The sequence below is a fragment of the Primulina huaijiensis genome, chromosome 10 (genome assembly GCF_012295235.1).
Source record: "Primulina huaijiensis isolate GDHJ02 chromosome 10, ASM1229523v2, whole genome shotgun sequence".
Classification (NCBI taxonomy): domain Eukaryota; kingdom Viridiplantae; phylum Streptophyta; class Magnoliopsida; order Lamiales; family Gesneriaceae; genus Primulina; species Primulina huaijiensis.
The window spans coordinates 2,056,356-2,070,338 of record NC_133315.1 but is presented as its reverse complement, the minus strand read 5'-3'; the positions used below and the strand labels follow the sequence as shown (position 1 = coordinate 2,070,338).

Here is a 13,983-nt window from a genome sequence, read left to right as displayed (position 1 = left end):
TGATTCATCTATTCGCTCAGTCTCCAACAAAGTCGAAGCCTTGGATTCGAAGCTCGAAACTATTGAATAATGGTATCTAATCTCTTCATGATTCATCTATTCGCTCAGTCCCAATCTCAATCTCTTCATGATCTTAATGAACGAATTTCGAATCAAGCACCTTATCTGGAGATGCTGAATAATGGTATTCTTACTCTTACTGGCTGAGTTGATGACTTGCTCACTCGAGTTCAAGCTAATGATGCCAAAAAAGGGGAATTAGAAGGTATGACTAGTAAAGGCAGGATTGGAGATGATAGACATTATGCTGAATCCTCTTTCAGAAATCAAGATCCTCAGGATGAGGAAACAATGTTCAGAGATATCGGAACTGATGATTAAACTCTTTAAACTCTTTGTTTATTTACTTTTCAATTATCTTGTTATAATTGCAATCTGCTTTTTGTTACAACTGTTGTTATTCATCGATACTAACATCTAGGTTTTGGCATGTAAGGACCGTGTATCGTATTTTCGTAAATCCTGTGTGATTATCGATAATTTATGAAATTGTCATGTGATTATGTATATGATGTATATCATGACAATGAAATTGAGAAAATAAGTATCGAATATGAATTGACGTTGTAAGAGCTCGAGTGGAAAAGCCGGACGCCAATAAGAACATAACCAATATCTCGGTACAGAACATGTGGCGCCCGAGCGGTGATTATTACCGCCCGAGCGCCAGTGAGGGATTAAACCTGTGCTTGGACAGAACACTCCGCGCCCGAGCGGTGGTTTTTGACCGCTCGAGCGTGGTACAAATAAAACTCGGGGGCAGAATGTCTCGCGCTCGGGCGCGAGAATTCTACCGCCCGAGCGCCGAAGCGGTGGAGATAAGAACGAGATTTCTTCTTCTTTTTCTTCATTTCATTTTAGCAGCTTCAAGAGAATACGAGAGATTTGATTTTCTTTCGTCCGAATCGACTTCGAAACGCTGTCTAAACGCGAAACAAATTATATATTTGTGATCGTCGCGTTGAGGGCTTCCGACTAAGGTAATTTTCTTCGAGTTCCAGCAGTTCTAAATATCAAAGTGATGGAATAGCATGTATTTGAAGTTGAATTTCTTATATGTAGTAGAATAACCGACAAGAAACTCATATTCGAAGTCGGAATTGAATTAGGATATGATTTTGAATTGATATGCATTTTTGAAGTTTCAAATGAGATTTGAAACTCATATTAATGATTTTGGATTATGGTGTTGATTGTAATGAGTATGTTATTGGTGTAGATAAAGTATTATACCGATATCTTCAAGCTACATCAACCGGCACGAAGAATTGAGGTATGTTGCGACCGGGTAACATACGACAGGTATCTGTATTATATGATATATGTCGGTTTGATTGGATTGATTGGAATGAGATTATGTGTCTATATGCCTTATTTGTTGATTGATGTGGCATACATGACATTGAGATTGAGATATCGATGTATAAAATAAATGTTTTGTTAACACACATCGTTTGATACATACATCGATACATGACATGCACGTTAAGCTATGATCCTTGGATACCCTGATATGATTTGATTGGATTCTGGGGTTTGTGAACACAATCGCTATGCCGGTATTATATTACCCGTAAAGCATAGACAATTGTGGCCCCGATGATTGGATATGAGATTTGGGATTTGATGCCGCTTTGTCGACGCTATCATACGATTATCCCTTATTGAGGCCGGTGTGCCAGCTCGAGTATTGATTTGATAGCGATTCGTTTGATTCTGACATGTGCTCAGTGGATGGGCATTTGACCTGATACCTCCACGACATACATGAATTGCATATCATATATTATTATATAGATATCTGTGGTATATATTGTGGTTGCTTCAGACCGAGCTTTGCTCACCCCAGATGGGGTTGTTGTCGTCTTTGTATGTGGACAATGACAGGTACTCCATGATATCAGAAGACCGGAGAGGGTACTTCTGGAGTGAGTCACAGTTTGAGTTGAGGTTTAGTTGTTTATCCCAGTATATATATATATGTATCTATATACCGGGGCATGTCCCGAGGATATGATTTATTGTTGCATGAGTTGTTTTGATTATGTGTGGGCAGGTTTTATGATATGATATGGAATACTATTTTTAGTATTCAAATTATATTTTGGGCTCATTGTAAAGAAATTTTAAACTCGTTTTCCGCTGTAATTAATTAACCCTAATCAAATTGCATTGTAATAACGATTAGGAGCTAAGGACCCCACATGGCATCACCACAAAGGAGAAAATTGTTAGACTTAATTTAATTGTGGTGATGAGAGTCAAAACCAGTAAGTCGTGAGAGTAAAATCAGAAGACAACTTAAATAGCAGAAGCTCTCGTATCGCTTAATCAGAAGCAATACTTTTCGAGTACTTAACGGCTTATAAAAAGCATAACTTAGCTTAAGCAGCAGAACGTAGCTTAAGCAGAAGCAACTTAACATCTTTTGTTTGAATGCATGCAAGTCTTAAATGTTACCGTAACTTTACCTATTACTAGTATTAATGACACAATTAATGTTATACGAAGTCATTTAATACGTCTTACCAGTTTTGGTATGAAACAAAAACTGATTATTCTGAAGCTTTCTGCAAGACCCTATTTTGGTGATAAAGCTGATTCTCTCAGAAGTCAAAGAAGTTGTTTTGTTTACGTTAGATTCAAGCTTTCTATATATATAAAGATCAATCCTATATAGAAAACAACGATCATTATTTTCAAGGAACACATTATCTATCCAACGTTATTTTGAACAATCAAAGAACTACTCGTTATCTTCAAGCTCAAACGTACTGAAAAGCAGCACACTCGTTATAGCAAATATCTAATCTTCTGACATCATATTGTGCTGCTGTTTCGTAATCTCTTCACAAGCTAAACACTTTACTACATCTTATTGAGAATAGTCTGTAATCTGAAAAAGAGTCTTTTCCAGAACTTTGTTGTATTCGTTCTATTGTGTTCTGAAACTAAGAGTTTCAGTAGGCTAAGGGTAAGTCCTACTGAAGTGGGTATGTACAAGGTTGTACTGTAAAAACCAAAGTCTTTTAGTGATACCTTTTGGAAATAGAAGAAAGGGAGACGTAGAAGATTTCATCTTCGAACTTCCATAAACAACTACTGTTTACTGCCTACTGTTTTATTGTTTTTACCTCAATCCATCAAATCGTTTCTGCACAATTATTGTAATATGCTGGATATACATTCAAACAAGATAAGCTATAATCTCTAACATGATTCTAGCACCCTTTGCAAAAAAGTCCAACAAAGAAACGAGTTAATTCACCTCCCTCTAAACTCCATATCGATCCCCAACACGTTTTTCAGTATAAAAATATTTATCGCAACACAAATTTTTATCTAAACAGTATGAGTAAATTAGACCAAAATTTCACTAATAGTAGAAATTAATTGAAGTGTAACTTAATTACCTATAAATTAAATTCAACATAATTAAATTTGGAGTAATTGCATTATATTTATCATTTATAAAAATAAGTATACTAAATAAGAAACTTTTAAAATTTTATGTTTTATTTACTAATTCATTAATATTTTCTCAATCAAAATAAGTTATTTTTAATCAAAATATCTTAATTTTTCAATACATCTTATTCTAAGGGAATTTTGGAGAAATTTCATCATGAAAATTACTTACATAAAATAGGTACAGTAGATATTAAGAATTTTAAATTCCAATAAAATTTTGCATCAATACACCAGAAACCTTTTGTGTTAGGAGATAAACAAGACCGGTTCTAACAATTTTTAGGTTTGAGTTTAGCTATAAAAGAGGTCCTTAAATCATAATGTGCATTCATATTTTTTTAGACTCATAACAAGTTTTTTGAATTAAATCACTATCTTAAAAACAATATAAAACTAAACAATGGACAATAGTCAAAATATATATTATAATCGAGTAATAAGATCAAACATATATAAAATGATCACTAAAAAACAACTCGCATTAGAGTTTTAGAGCTAAAAATATTAATCAAATTTTTTAGTAATTTCTTTCTCAATTGTTAGCGTAACCAATTCATTCAATATTTTTTTGTGACATGGTTGATTAGAGAGAGAAGTTTTGATGAGCTTTAATTTTGAGAAGCTTGGGTTTGCACTTATTACTGTAATCAGAATATCAATGATAACCAACAAGAACTTATAAAAAATGTGAACAATTGTGAAATATTCATCTATTTTTTTCAATTAATTCACTAAAAAACTCATATGTTGGAACATTTTAAGTTTTGATGATTAACTTAACTGAAGAACTTTTAAACAAAATGTCATATTTCAGTGCACTACCAAAACATATTAGAGAGGACGATGACATGACAACTACTTCTCCATTTGAAAACGGATATATTTTGAAAAGATTAGCTTTGCAGATTAAAAATATAAATAGATAAGTTGAACAAAATCTAAGTTAGACATTTACACATTTGGATTATCAAATTAAATTGATCTTCTCAGTAAAAATCTTTCCGAGAGCCAAATTTAAATAATCAGCACACTCTGATAAATCATTATCTAATTATTTTGAGGATAAATTTTGTGATTAGAATTTCTCTGAGAAATTTGTGTAATTGAGAGTAAGAAGTCTTCCTATTGAAAGTATCTAGATTGAAGTTTTTATTAAAATTTTCAGTTAGGCAGTGTTAAGTCTTACTGAAGTAGGTGATTTCAAATTACTTGTAACCAAAGTCTTTTAGTGCAAACCTTCCGCAAAAAAAAAAGGTGATGTAAAAGTTTTGGAATCTTCGAAAATCTAGAAAAACAATCTTGCATTTATTTACTTTTCAGTCTACATTTCTTACTGACCTTCTTGATAAGTCATTTGTTCAACAAGTTGCAGTAAGCTTACTTCTGCACAGTTCAAGTAAAATTGACTTGATGGGAACCCAATTGACAATAACAAAATTTCAGTGTCGCTAACACAACCGAAAAATCTTGAGATAAATTGATTCACCCTTCTAAATTTATTTTCGATCCTATCACCATATGAGTCAGAGAATGGTTTTTATATTGGTCTAATTACACATCTTTCTAATAAACTTATGAAATAAAAAGAGTTTTTTGTTTATATTGATCCCAAGAAAAATAAATTTATATCTGAAAAAAATTTATCAAGTGATCTAGAAATAATAAATTTTATAAATAATTTTATTAAGAGATCTAGGAATTATAAAAAATTTTATAATGGACCCAATGAAAATAAATTTTTATGATAAAAAGGAAAAAATAATCCAAAAATAATAAATTTATATTAAATTAATTTAAATGCTATATAATAAAAAAAATTATGGGCTTAAAAAAATAGACCTGACAAACGATATAAGCTTCCAAATACAGCTTATATTAGTACCCTGAAAACGAAGAGGCGGAGCCACTCACCCATGCATATTTGTGACCACTGCATGAATGGTTGCTTTTCACTCACTAGGCCTACTGCTACTTCCTATTTTGATCCAAACAGGGACGTAGTAAAAAAAAATAAAGGTCGGGAGGCAAAAATTTTAGACCACTAATCAATAAAATTAAAAAATTGAGGAGACGATCACACTCATCCGCCCCCCATTGACTCCGTCCCAGCTTATATATATGTGTGTGCGCGCGCGCGCGTGTCCTTTAATCGGAAAGAAGAATAATTTTGCGTAATACTTAGCTTGTTAGTTTATTTTTTTTAGGGAAAACCACACTAGACACCTTAGACGGATTGTATACAATATCAAAGAATAAGCCCTTTGAGAATACATTAATTATTGTCAAACAATAGAGAGTGTAAAATTCGTCTATTCAAAAAGCAAAAGCTAATCATTTACTATTAATTTTAAAATGTTAGAAAAAATAATTATTTATCCACTTATTTTTCTAATTTTGAGTTTTAGTTCAATAAGTTTTCAATTTTGTTTTGATAAATTAATTTTAAGTTCTCGATTATTTTTGACTATTTTGATCTTATGTCAACATTCTCGCGAAATATAATTGTAAGTTAAAAAAATTAAATTTATGCATCGAAACCAAACTGAAAACCTAGTTTTTATGAACGTTAGCATCAATCAAAAATCATATTTATATTTCTTATAAATTCATCATAAAATTTTTTTTTTTCAAATATAGGCACATGAACATTCATCTCCATTATTATGACCTCGTAATGGCTGAAACTTCATTTAATGCAAGTATTGCCACGTGTTTTTTCAAACTCATCGTGCACACTTATGTGAGTATCGACGAAGATGTAATGAAACATATCAAAATTGTACAAATAGGTGAATGTCATTTCATTGGAGCTTACATAATAGATGTGCAACATATCAAAATTATATATATCAAAACTGTATATATATTATGGCTCCAAGTGAATCTGAATTATTGAAACAGAAATGCAATACATTGAAATACATGGTTACAGCGATTTCAGGTAAAAAAAAAGAAAGTAAAAACAGATTAAGGACAATGGAAACAAAACAAAAAAAGAAACTAGGAAATTATGGCCTCAGCCGCTGCCCCCAAGCGCAGCCTTGAGTTTCTTGATTTGTGCTTCATCAAGGAACGTCACCTTCTCCAAAATATCAGACGCCAACGAGTTCCCAAACAGAGCAAAATCAGTGATCTGCAGCCCGGGGCCTTCGCTGCTAAAGCTCGCAAACGCCACGGCGGTAGTCCCACCTCCATTGATCTGAAAGTGCAGCACCCCTCGTGGGATAATCATGCTATCTCCCTTCTGAAGGTTCGCCACAAACACTTGGTTAGCCGAGGAGATAAATCCACTGACGACGAGGCCCTGGGTCACCAGCAGAAGCTCTGCGGCACCAGGGTGAGTATGCATTGGGATTACGCCTGCCGGGTCCAAGTCGAGGCGGAGCAGGGAGACGCCTTGGCCATTTAGGCCGGGGAACTGGGCTGTAAATGCAGGATTAACGGATGCTTTGATGAGGGCTATTTTAGGTCCAGGCGTCCGTAAACCGGTGAAAACGAAGTCGGATACTGTTGCATTGGCTGATGGCTTGCACGTGTAACCAGACGGGGTTTCGGGGCCGGTCAAATCTGCTATGCAGAAGTCCTGCACCAAAGCGTTGATGCAAGTTAGAGCGAAGAGAGTGAAACAAAGAAAGATTAATCTTAGCATTTTTGGCTGATGAGTGTACAGTAGTAAGTGTATACAATATATGTAAGTATTTGGTGTGGTTGTGTTGCATTTGGAATGAGAGTTGGGGGAGGTTTATATAGAGTTTGGAGCATTCTTAATGTGTGGCTATAATGTCAGCACGAAATTTGAAAGTTTTAGGAGAACCACAAATTGTTTTAGTGAAGAAGAATGATGCTTACTCGATGGATAGGCCCTTTTGAGTTTTAAGAAAGAAAAAGGACAGAAAATCCCTTTTTCATTCATGAAGAATCATCGATTTAGATTGCTAATTAATCTCCATCATAAGGTCGACAACTAGCTCCATCAGAAATAAAAAATTTACATTTGTAAATTATAATTATGCTGTTATTGAACTCATATATCAACCATAATAGCATTATATTGTCCAGTTTAGGCAAGATTCATCGTGATTTGTTTTTTTTAACTTTACTTAAAAGGCCTCCTAGATATTTTCCATATATCTTATAAACCCGTTATCTTCCTCTTATATTTCTAATGTCCGATTTTTATTGTATTATCAACAAATCACCACCATTATTATCATGGTTCGGGCCCATATGTTCCTTCTCTGCACTTGGAGAGTTATACACTCTAATCAAGGTCACTCTTCTCCACTACGTACCTCATACCTCGAGAGCTCGTTACGGATTAATGGGAGCCCTCCGCCTCCTTCGTTTAAGTATCTGATAATTCTATTCACATGACTTGATCTAGACAATGTCTCTGATAACATCGGTTGTACCATAAAACTCACATATTTCAATAATCGTAGATATTGTTCACTTTAATTAAAGCAGAAAATCCTCGTGGATTTGTTTTTGGACTTTACCAAAAAAACCTCACACCAATTGAGACTTCTCCCATTTTATAAACCTATGAACTTTCTCAATTCTCATGTATTTCCAACGTGAGATTTTAGGCGATTTCACAACCATTATAATTATTTGGTCGATTTTTATGCCACCAAACCACATAACACCGCTCGTTGTCATTTACAATTTCTGATTTAATTACCACTCGTTAGATACTAATATTTCATCTAGCCGACCATATTGGTTTTGAAGAATTAAATGTACTTGGATAATCTATTCCCAGGTAATCTAATTTTTTTACTAAAATCAATCAAGGAACTCATTTGGAGACCAAGTTCCAACAGACGACGTTTAATTTTAAGTAGGATGTTATCTATATCTACAAGAATTTAATGTGTTTCTTGAGTAGCATAGCTAGCTGCTAGAATATATCATGCATGTATATTTGCCTACACGTGAAGAAGCAAAAAGAAGTGGTCCAAAAAGGGCACATGGAAACTGAGAAAGGAAGAGAAGAGAAGAAGAAGACATGAAAGACAGCTATAGAAAAGGGCAAGAAAGCTACGAATGATATCCATTTCCTATCCTTCATTTCCATTCACTTCAATTCTAACCACTAAAACATGTTTTTGTGTTGTGGCCTTCCAAAATATTGCGTTTTTGACTTACTCCACTGGTGCATGCACTTCTAAACATTACTTCGATCTTTTAGTCATTAAAGATTTTCACGGGGGTGAGAAAAGACTGAGCCAGAAAATAGAGGTTTTAGGAAGGCCATGAGCAAATATTAGGAGAAATTAAGTGAAAAAATACAATTATTTTTAAGCTCTTAGTCAATAAATTTTAAAAATTGAGAGGGCGGTCACACTCATCCGCTCTAGCTCGACTCCGTCACTGGTGGTGGGTTTATATGTACGTCAGAGACTGACTACTCAAACAAGTGAATGCAAAATTGCTTGGTGATGCTTCATTCAGATATCCTCCTTGAGCGGGCAACTATAGTACATGCGTACATACATATATATGTATGTACATATTGCATACCAACCGTGTACACTATATATGTATGTATATATTGCATATCAACCGTGTACACTTATGTCAGCATTGATAAAATAACATTCACCTAACACAAATTTCTTGGCAGAATATATTAGGATATTATCAAATTATGTATTATCGATCATTTAGTGTATGTGTGTAAAATCTTGCAGAAAAAAAAATCCTTAATTAATTTAACACTGAAAAGCAATGTTCTCTTTATTTTTAATTTTTTTTTTATTTTTAAAAACAATGTTCTTAGCCACATCGCAACACATGCATAGGTGGACTGCATACCATATCCAACAAGAATATGCCAATAATATTCATTTAATCGGTAAAAAAGTGTTTTCCAATTCTCCTAATTTTGAACTNGATTATTATTAAAAGTAATTATAATCAATATGCATTTATAATTATAACTAAATAAATTTTCAATGTAGAAGTAATTAGAATATTTTATCATATTCAGATAGACTGGACGTTCAAAGCTTCGTGAATCATTCATCGGGAAAAAAAGTGTCGTTTGCGGGAGAAACAATTCGTAATGTCAAAGGGAGTTCGATTGAAGCCGAGTCAAAGTCGAGTGGTACTCGCCAAATGAAAGATACTGAACATGTTCATCATAAAAGACGTCATTAAAAAAAATGAAGTTATTTAATTTGATTAAGTACTCGTATGAATGTAAAATTTGAAATTTAGTAGATTTAATTGATATCTGAGCGTGGACCCGTAGACGTAGGTTTTTTAACCAAACGACATTCAAATTGTTTGTTTTTTATTTTTGTTTCAGTTTTATTTTTTGCTTATTATGAAAATCGGGTAAAATAAGAAAAAATGGGATCAACAAGTACTATTTAGGTGTTTACACACTTTAAATTAAGGGTAAATTGGAGAAAACTCGTCAATCCTAGTTTCAAATTAGAATTCAATTTCTAGAGCATAAAAACTTAGTTTGCACTTCTCGACTTTGACAAAAGTGATAAAAAGATTTCCTCGATTTTATTTTGGACCAGAAATAGTATCAGAACTTAGGTTAAATAGTTCAAACATACAATATTATTAATATATAATTAAATGTTTGAGGAGGAGATTTTCTCAAAATATGGATCCGAACATACGTTCAAGATTTTTCGTGTTTTATTTCATTTTGGAATATTTTAAACAAGAAATTATAACCAAGGTTAGATATCAGGAATCTCTAGGAACATATCAAAATATTGAGGTAAAATTATGATTTAAAGTAATAGGTTCTTAGAAGTAGTCCCAGATTTCTCTAAACTCTTGAGAAACTTTAGAGAAATCGAAAAGACAATACAAAATTATGGCAATAAACTATATTATGTACCACTTAAAATTGAAGAAATAATTGAAAAACAAGAATAAATTCTTGAGACATTAAAGAATATTCAAACAAGTATTCAAACTCTAGAACAACAACCATGTTCTATTAATAGGATTACAGAAAGAAGGTTACAACGATCTTTTGGTACTGACCCTCTATTACATCAAAGAAGAACAACCAATGTGATGCAAAAACTTTTAACCAACGAACAAAAAATGATCAATCTAATTATAACTATCACAGAGAAGAAAATAATCTAATGACAACCATAGAAAGGATTTGTGTAGAGGATTTTCAAAACTCACAGCCTTTTGCAAATGTCAAGGTAGTAGATCTGAAAATGAACGCAACTGGAGGAAGTGAACAACCCATAATTAGCAAGGCACCTCCTCATGAACCATCGAGAGAGGAAAGTGTGGGATCTTATGATATAAACATGAGAAGAACCAGAACATATTTCCAAACCGGTGGACAAGCACATTCAGTCGGAGCAAAGTTAAGGAGAAATCAAATTATATTGCACCAAACACCCAATGGGAAAACTTATCTTGCACCGAACACCCAATGGAAAAACTGTTTTAAAACCAATATATTTTTATAGGGTTATACTTAACCTTGGTGTTTTGGATTTCAAAAATAGAGAAAATCTCATGGATGACTGGACATCAGCTATGAGAATCGTAGTAGGAATACTTGATCTCAACCAAGAAGGATTCATTAAACTTTTATAAATGAGTTTCATAGGATAAGTCAAAATCGTCTTGGACATAACTTCGACATAAACCAAATAGTCAGCCCTAACCAGATAATCTTTTAGTGAGATAGTCGAAAGAATGACTGCCCTATTTAAAATACAATTTATAAGGGTAGATTATTTTAACAATCAAGACATGGAGAAGAAAAAAATATATATTCAAGATCTATATAGTCTTGAATTACATGAGATATGTTTAGTGGGTAAATATATTATGTTATTCCCTAAATATAGATAGAATTTATGGGACAAAAAATATAGCAACACTACTTTTCTTCTCCAAAATTCCAAGTCCCGAGAGAGAAATGCTAATAAGAGAATATATCCATGGAAATCTAGATTATCTGGCCAGGCAAGCCTATTTTCTTAAAGAAAAGTTAGCAGAATGGTGCCATATGACAACATTAAAAAAATTAAGGGATATTAATAAATGTACTCATTTATGTTGTAAAGAAAATGATCTTCCAATATTCATTGGAAGTAAAGCACAAAATGAAGAGCTTTAAATCTCATTCTTATACCATAAGTGGAAGAAGTGAAGGATGTTCTTGAAAAACAAGAACAATATGGTCTAGACAGAAGGACATGTCTTATAAATTTGGAAACAAAGTTGACCATCAAAGAAAAAAATTTCATCCCAAGCATTGAACTCATCACAAAACATGAGACGAACAGAAAAAAGAAAAATTTCAGAAGAGCTCACTCCAAAGCTAAGGAAAATTTTTAAGATTGTATTGCTGTACATGTAGAGCAAGAGGTCATATTTCGACCAACTATCCAGAAAATAATAGAAAGGGAATTAAGAGCTTCGAATCAATTCCAGATATCAAATAAGTAGTTTATTTCCAAGATCTAGTTCAAGTGTATCAGTTTGAGTATATTCCATTAGACGAGAGTATATATGAAGAAAAAAAGTTTTAAGTCAAGAAGGATCCGACGGAGCGGCCGAATCATAATTTAATTAAAGACAAAGTGTTTTGACATGAAACACATAAATATTTGTCTGGATTCTTTAGCCAGATAACTATATCTCATAACATAACATGATCTAAAAATTCATGAAAGAAAATCCTAGCTTACAGAGATATAAAAGATTCTCTACATTACATGTAGAAAAGTTCTTAGGAATCTTGGCCTAAGGAACATAAAACATCATCTAATCTATAAGGTTTTCAGAAGAGAAATAACAATTCTCATGGAACTTATGAAAATCAGATGGAGATACCATTTATTTATTTTGAAGAAATAAAAATGAATTTCAAAAGCTCAAGCTTGAAATAGCACAAACCATGTTTTGGTTTCATATTGGAGCAATCCATATCATGATAAAAGCTACCTTCAAAGAAGAAATAAATGCACCTATTGATATTGGTATATACGATAAATAAATGGATAATATTCAAAACTCAATACTGATAACTATCTCAGAAAATCTCTGTGCAAGAAAAATTGTATGGTAATTTATACAAGAATTGGTTACAACTTGACATATCGAGATTTCAGTAGAGCCTTAATGTTACATCAAAACTTCAAGGAAAAAAGATTGATGAAAAAAGGTAATAAACCATATTATATTACCTATCAAATTTCGTATGCTCTATCTAATACACATCATTCACAATTTTTTTAATAAAAATGATTTTATAGAAATTGTTTATCCAGAAAAGAACGAGTTTCCTTCAATACAGAAAACAGATATCCAGATCCAAGACAAACAAATCCTACAAAGGAATCAAATTCTTAGACTGGAACCAAAGATACTATCTTTTCAAGGAGATATGATCATAAGTCACATGTGGGAAAAATCACATGTCCAGGAAATCCAACTGATAATAAAAAGCATTTCAACAATCGGAAAATTTAGATGTTAGGAAAGATGGAGGGAATTCGAAATAGTATTCGATATTACAAGACAAAAATCAATTTCCTTGTAATATCATATATTATTTGGAACAACTTATGATAGGAACTCACCAAACAAGGACGGAGTCAGGATCATTATTCAGTGTAAGTAATAATATACTATAATTAATAAAGTAAAAAAAAAGGACCGGTTAATCAACAAACATAAATAATATGTCATAAGATTCAAACACAAGCTACACAAAACCAGAAGTAGGTGTTAGTTAATGGGAAGCGCCAAAAAATTGATGAAGAACAACACATACAAAACGCACAATCAAAACAAAATCTGATAGAAAATATAATCTTTACAGTTGAAAAAAAAATGCTTGAATTCATTCCCAATCGAAAAAAGACTCAAATCTTGGAAATGTCTAGAGAATGAAAAGAAATTCATGGCACAAAATATGATGTGAAAAATTCAATGACCACGAGTCATTCTCGATATATATCCCAGTAGAGATGTATGAATAATATAATGAAGAATATTTAACTGCTTATTGATTCAGGAGTTGTAATCTATACAACAAAATGATGAGTTTTCCCAAAAGAATTATAAGAAGAATTACCTCAAATAGCTTGACGATATTTCTCAAAACGAATCTTAATCCTATGCAAATGAATTAAGAATTAAAGCAGAAATCATAATCAGAGTTGCGGGGAAAACACCTTGGTACAGGGTAAATACCACCGATTAACTTTTATGACATTGGAGCACACATTCTGTTAGGAAATGTTTTTTCTACAAATTTTTAAATACAAATTTTTAAATTTTATACCCAAGAAAATGAGACTAGAAGACTAATGTTCGCAAAATCATGTGATCACAAGGTTATAGTCTAGAGAATAAGGGAGACATTTTACAGAAAATTGTCAATCTATTTTCGTGAGAAGCGTGATAATGAAGGAAAGTCTTTAGTTGACTATT

General features: G+C 32.6%; 1 protein-coding gene across 1 annotated transcript; it reads right to left on the bottom strand.

Moving 5' to 3' along the window:
- Window positions 1–6,420: 6,420 nt before the first annotated feature.
- Window positions 6,421–7,256, bottom strand: LOC140987030 (auxin-binding protein ABP19a). Its single transcript, XM_073455459.1, has one exon. The coding sequence runs from the start codon at window positions 7,178–7,180 to the stop codon at window positions 6,548–6,550; it is 633 nt and encodes a 210-aa protein (XP_073311560.1). The 5' UTR covers window positions 7,181–7,256; the 3' UTR covers window positions 6,421–6,547.
- Between the last annotated feature and the right edge of the window lie 6,727 nt (window positions 7,257–13,983).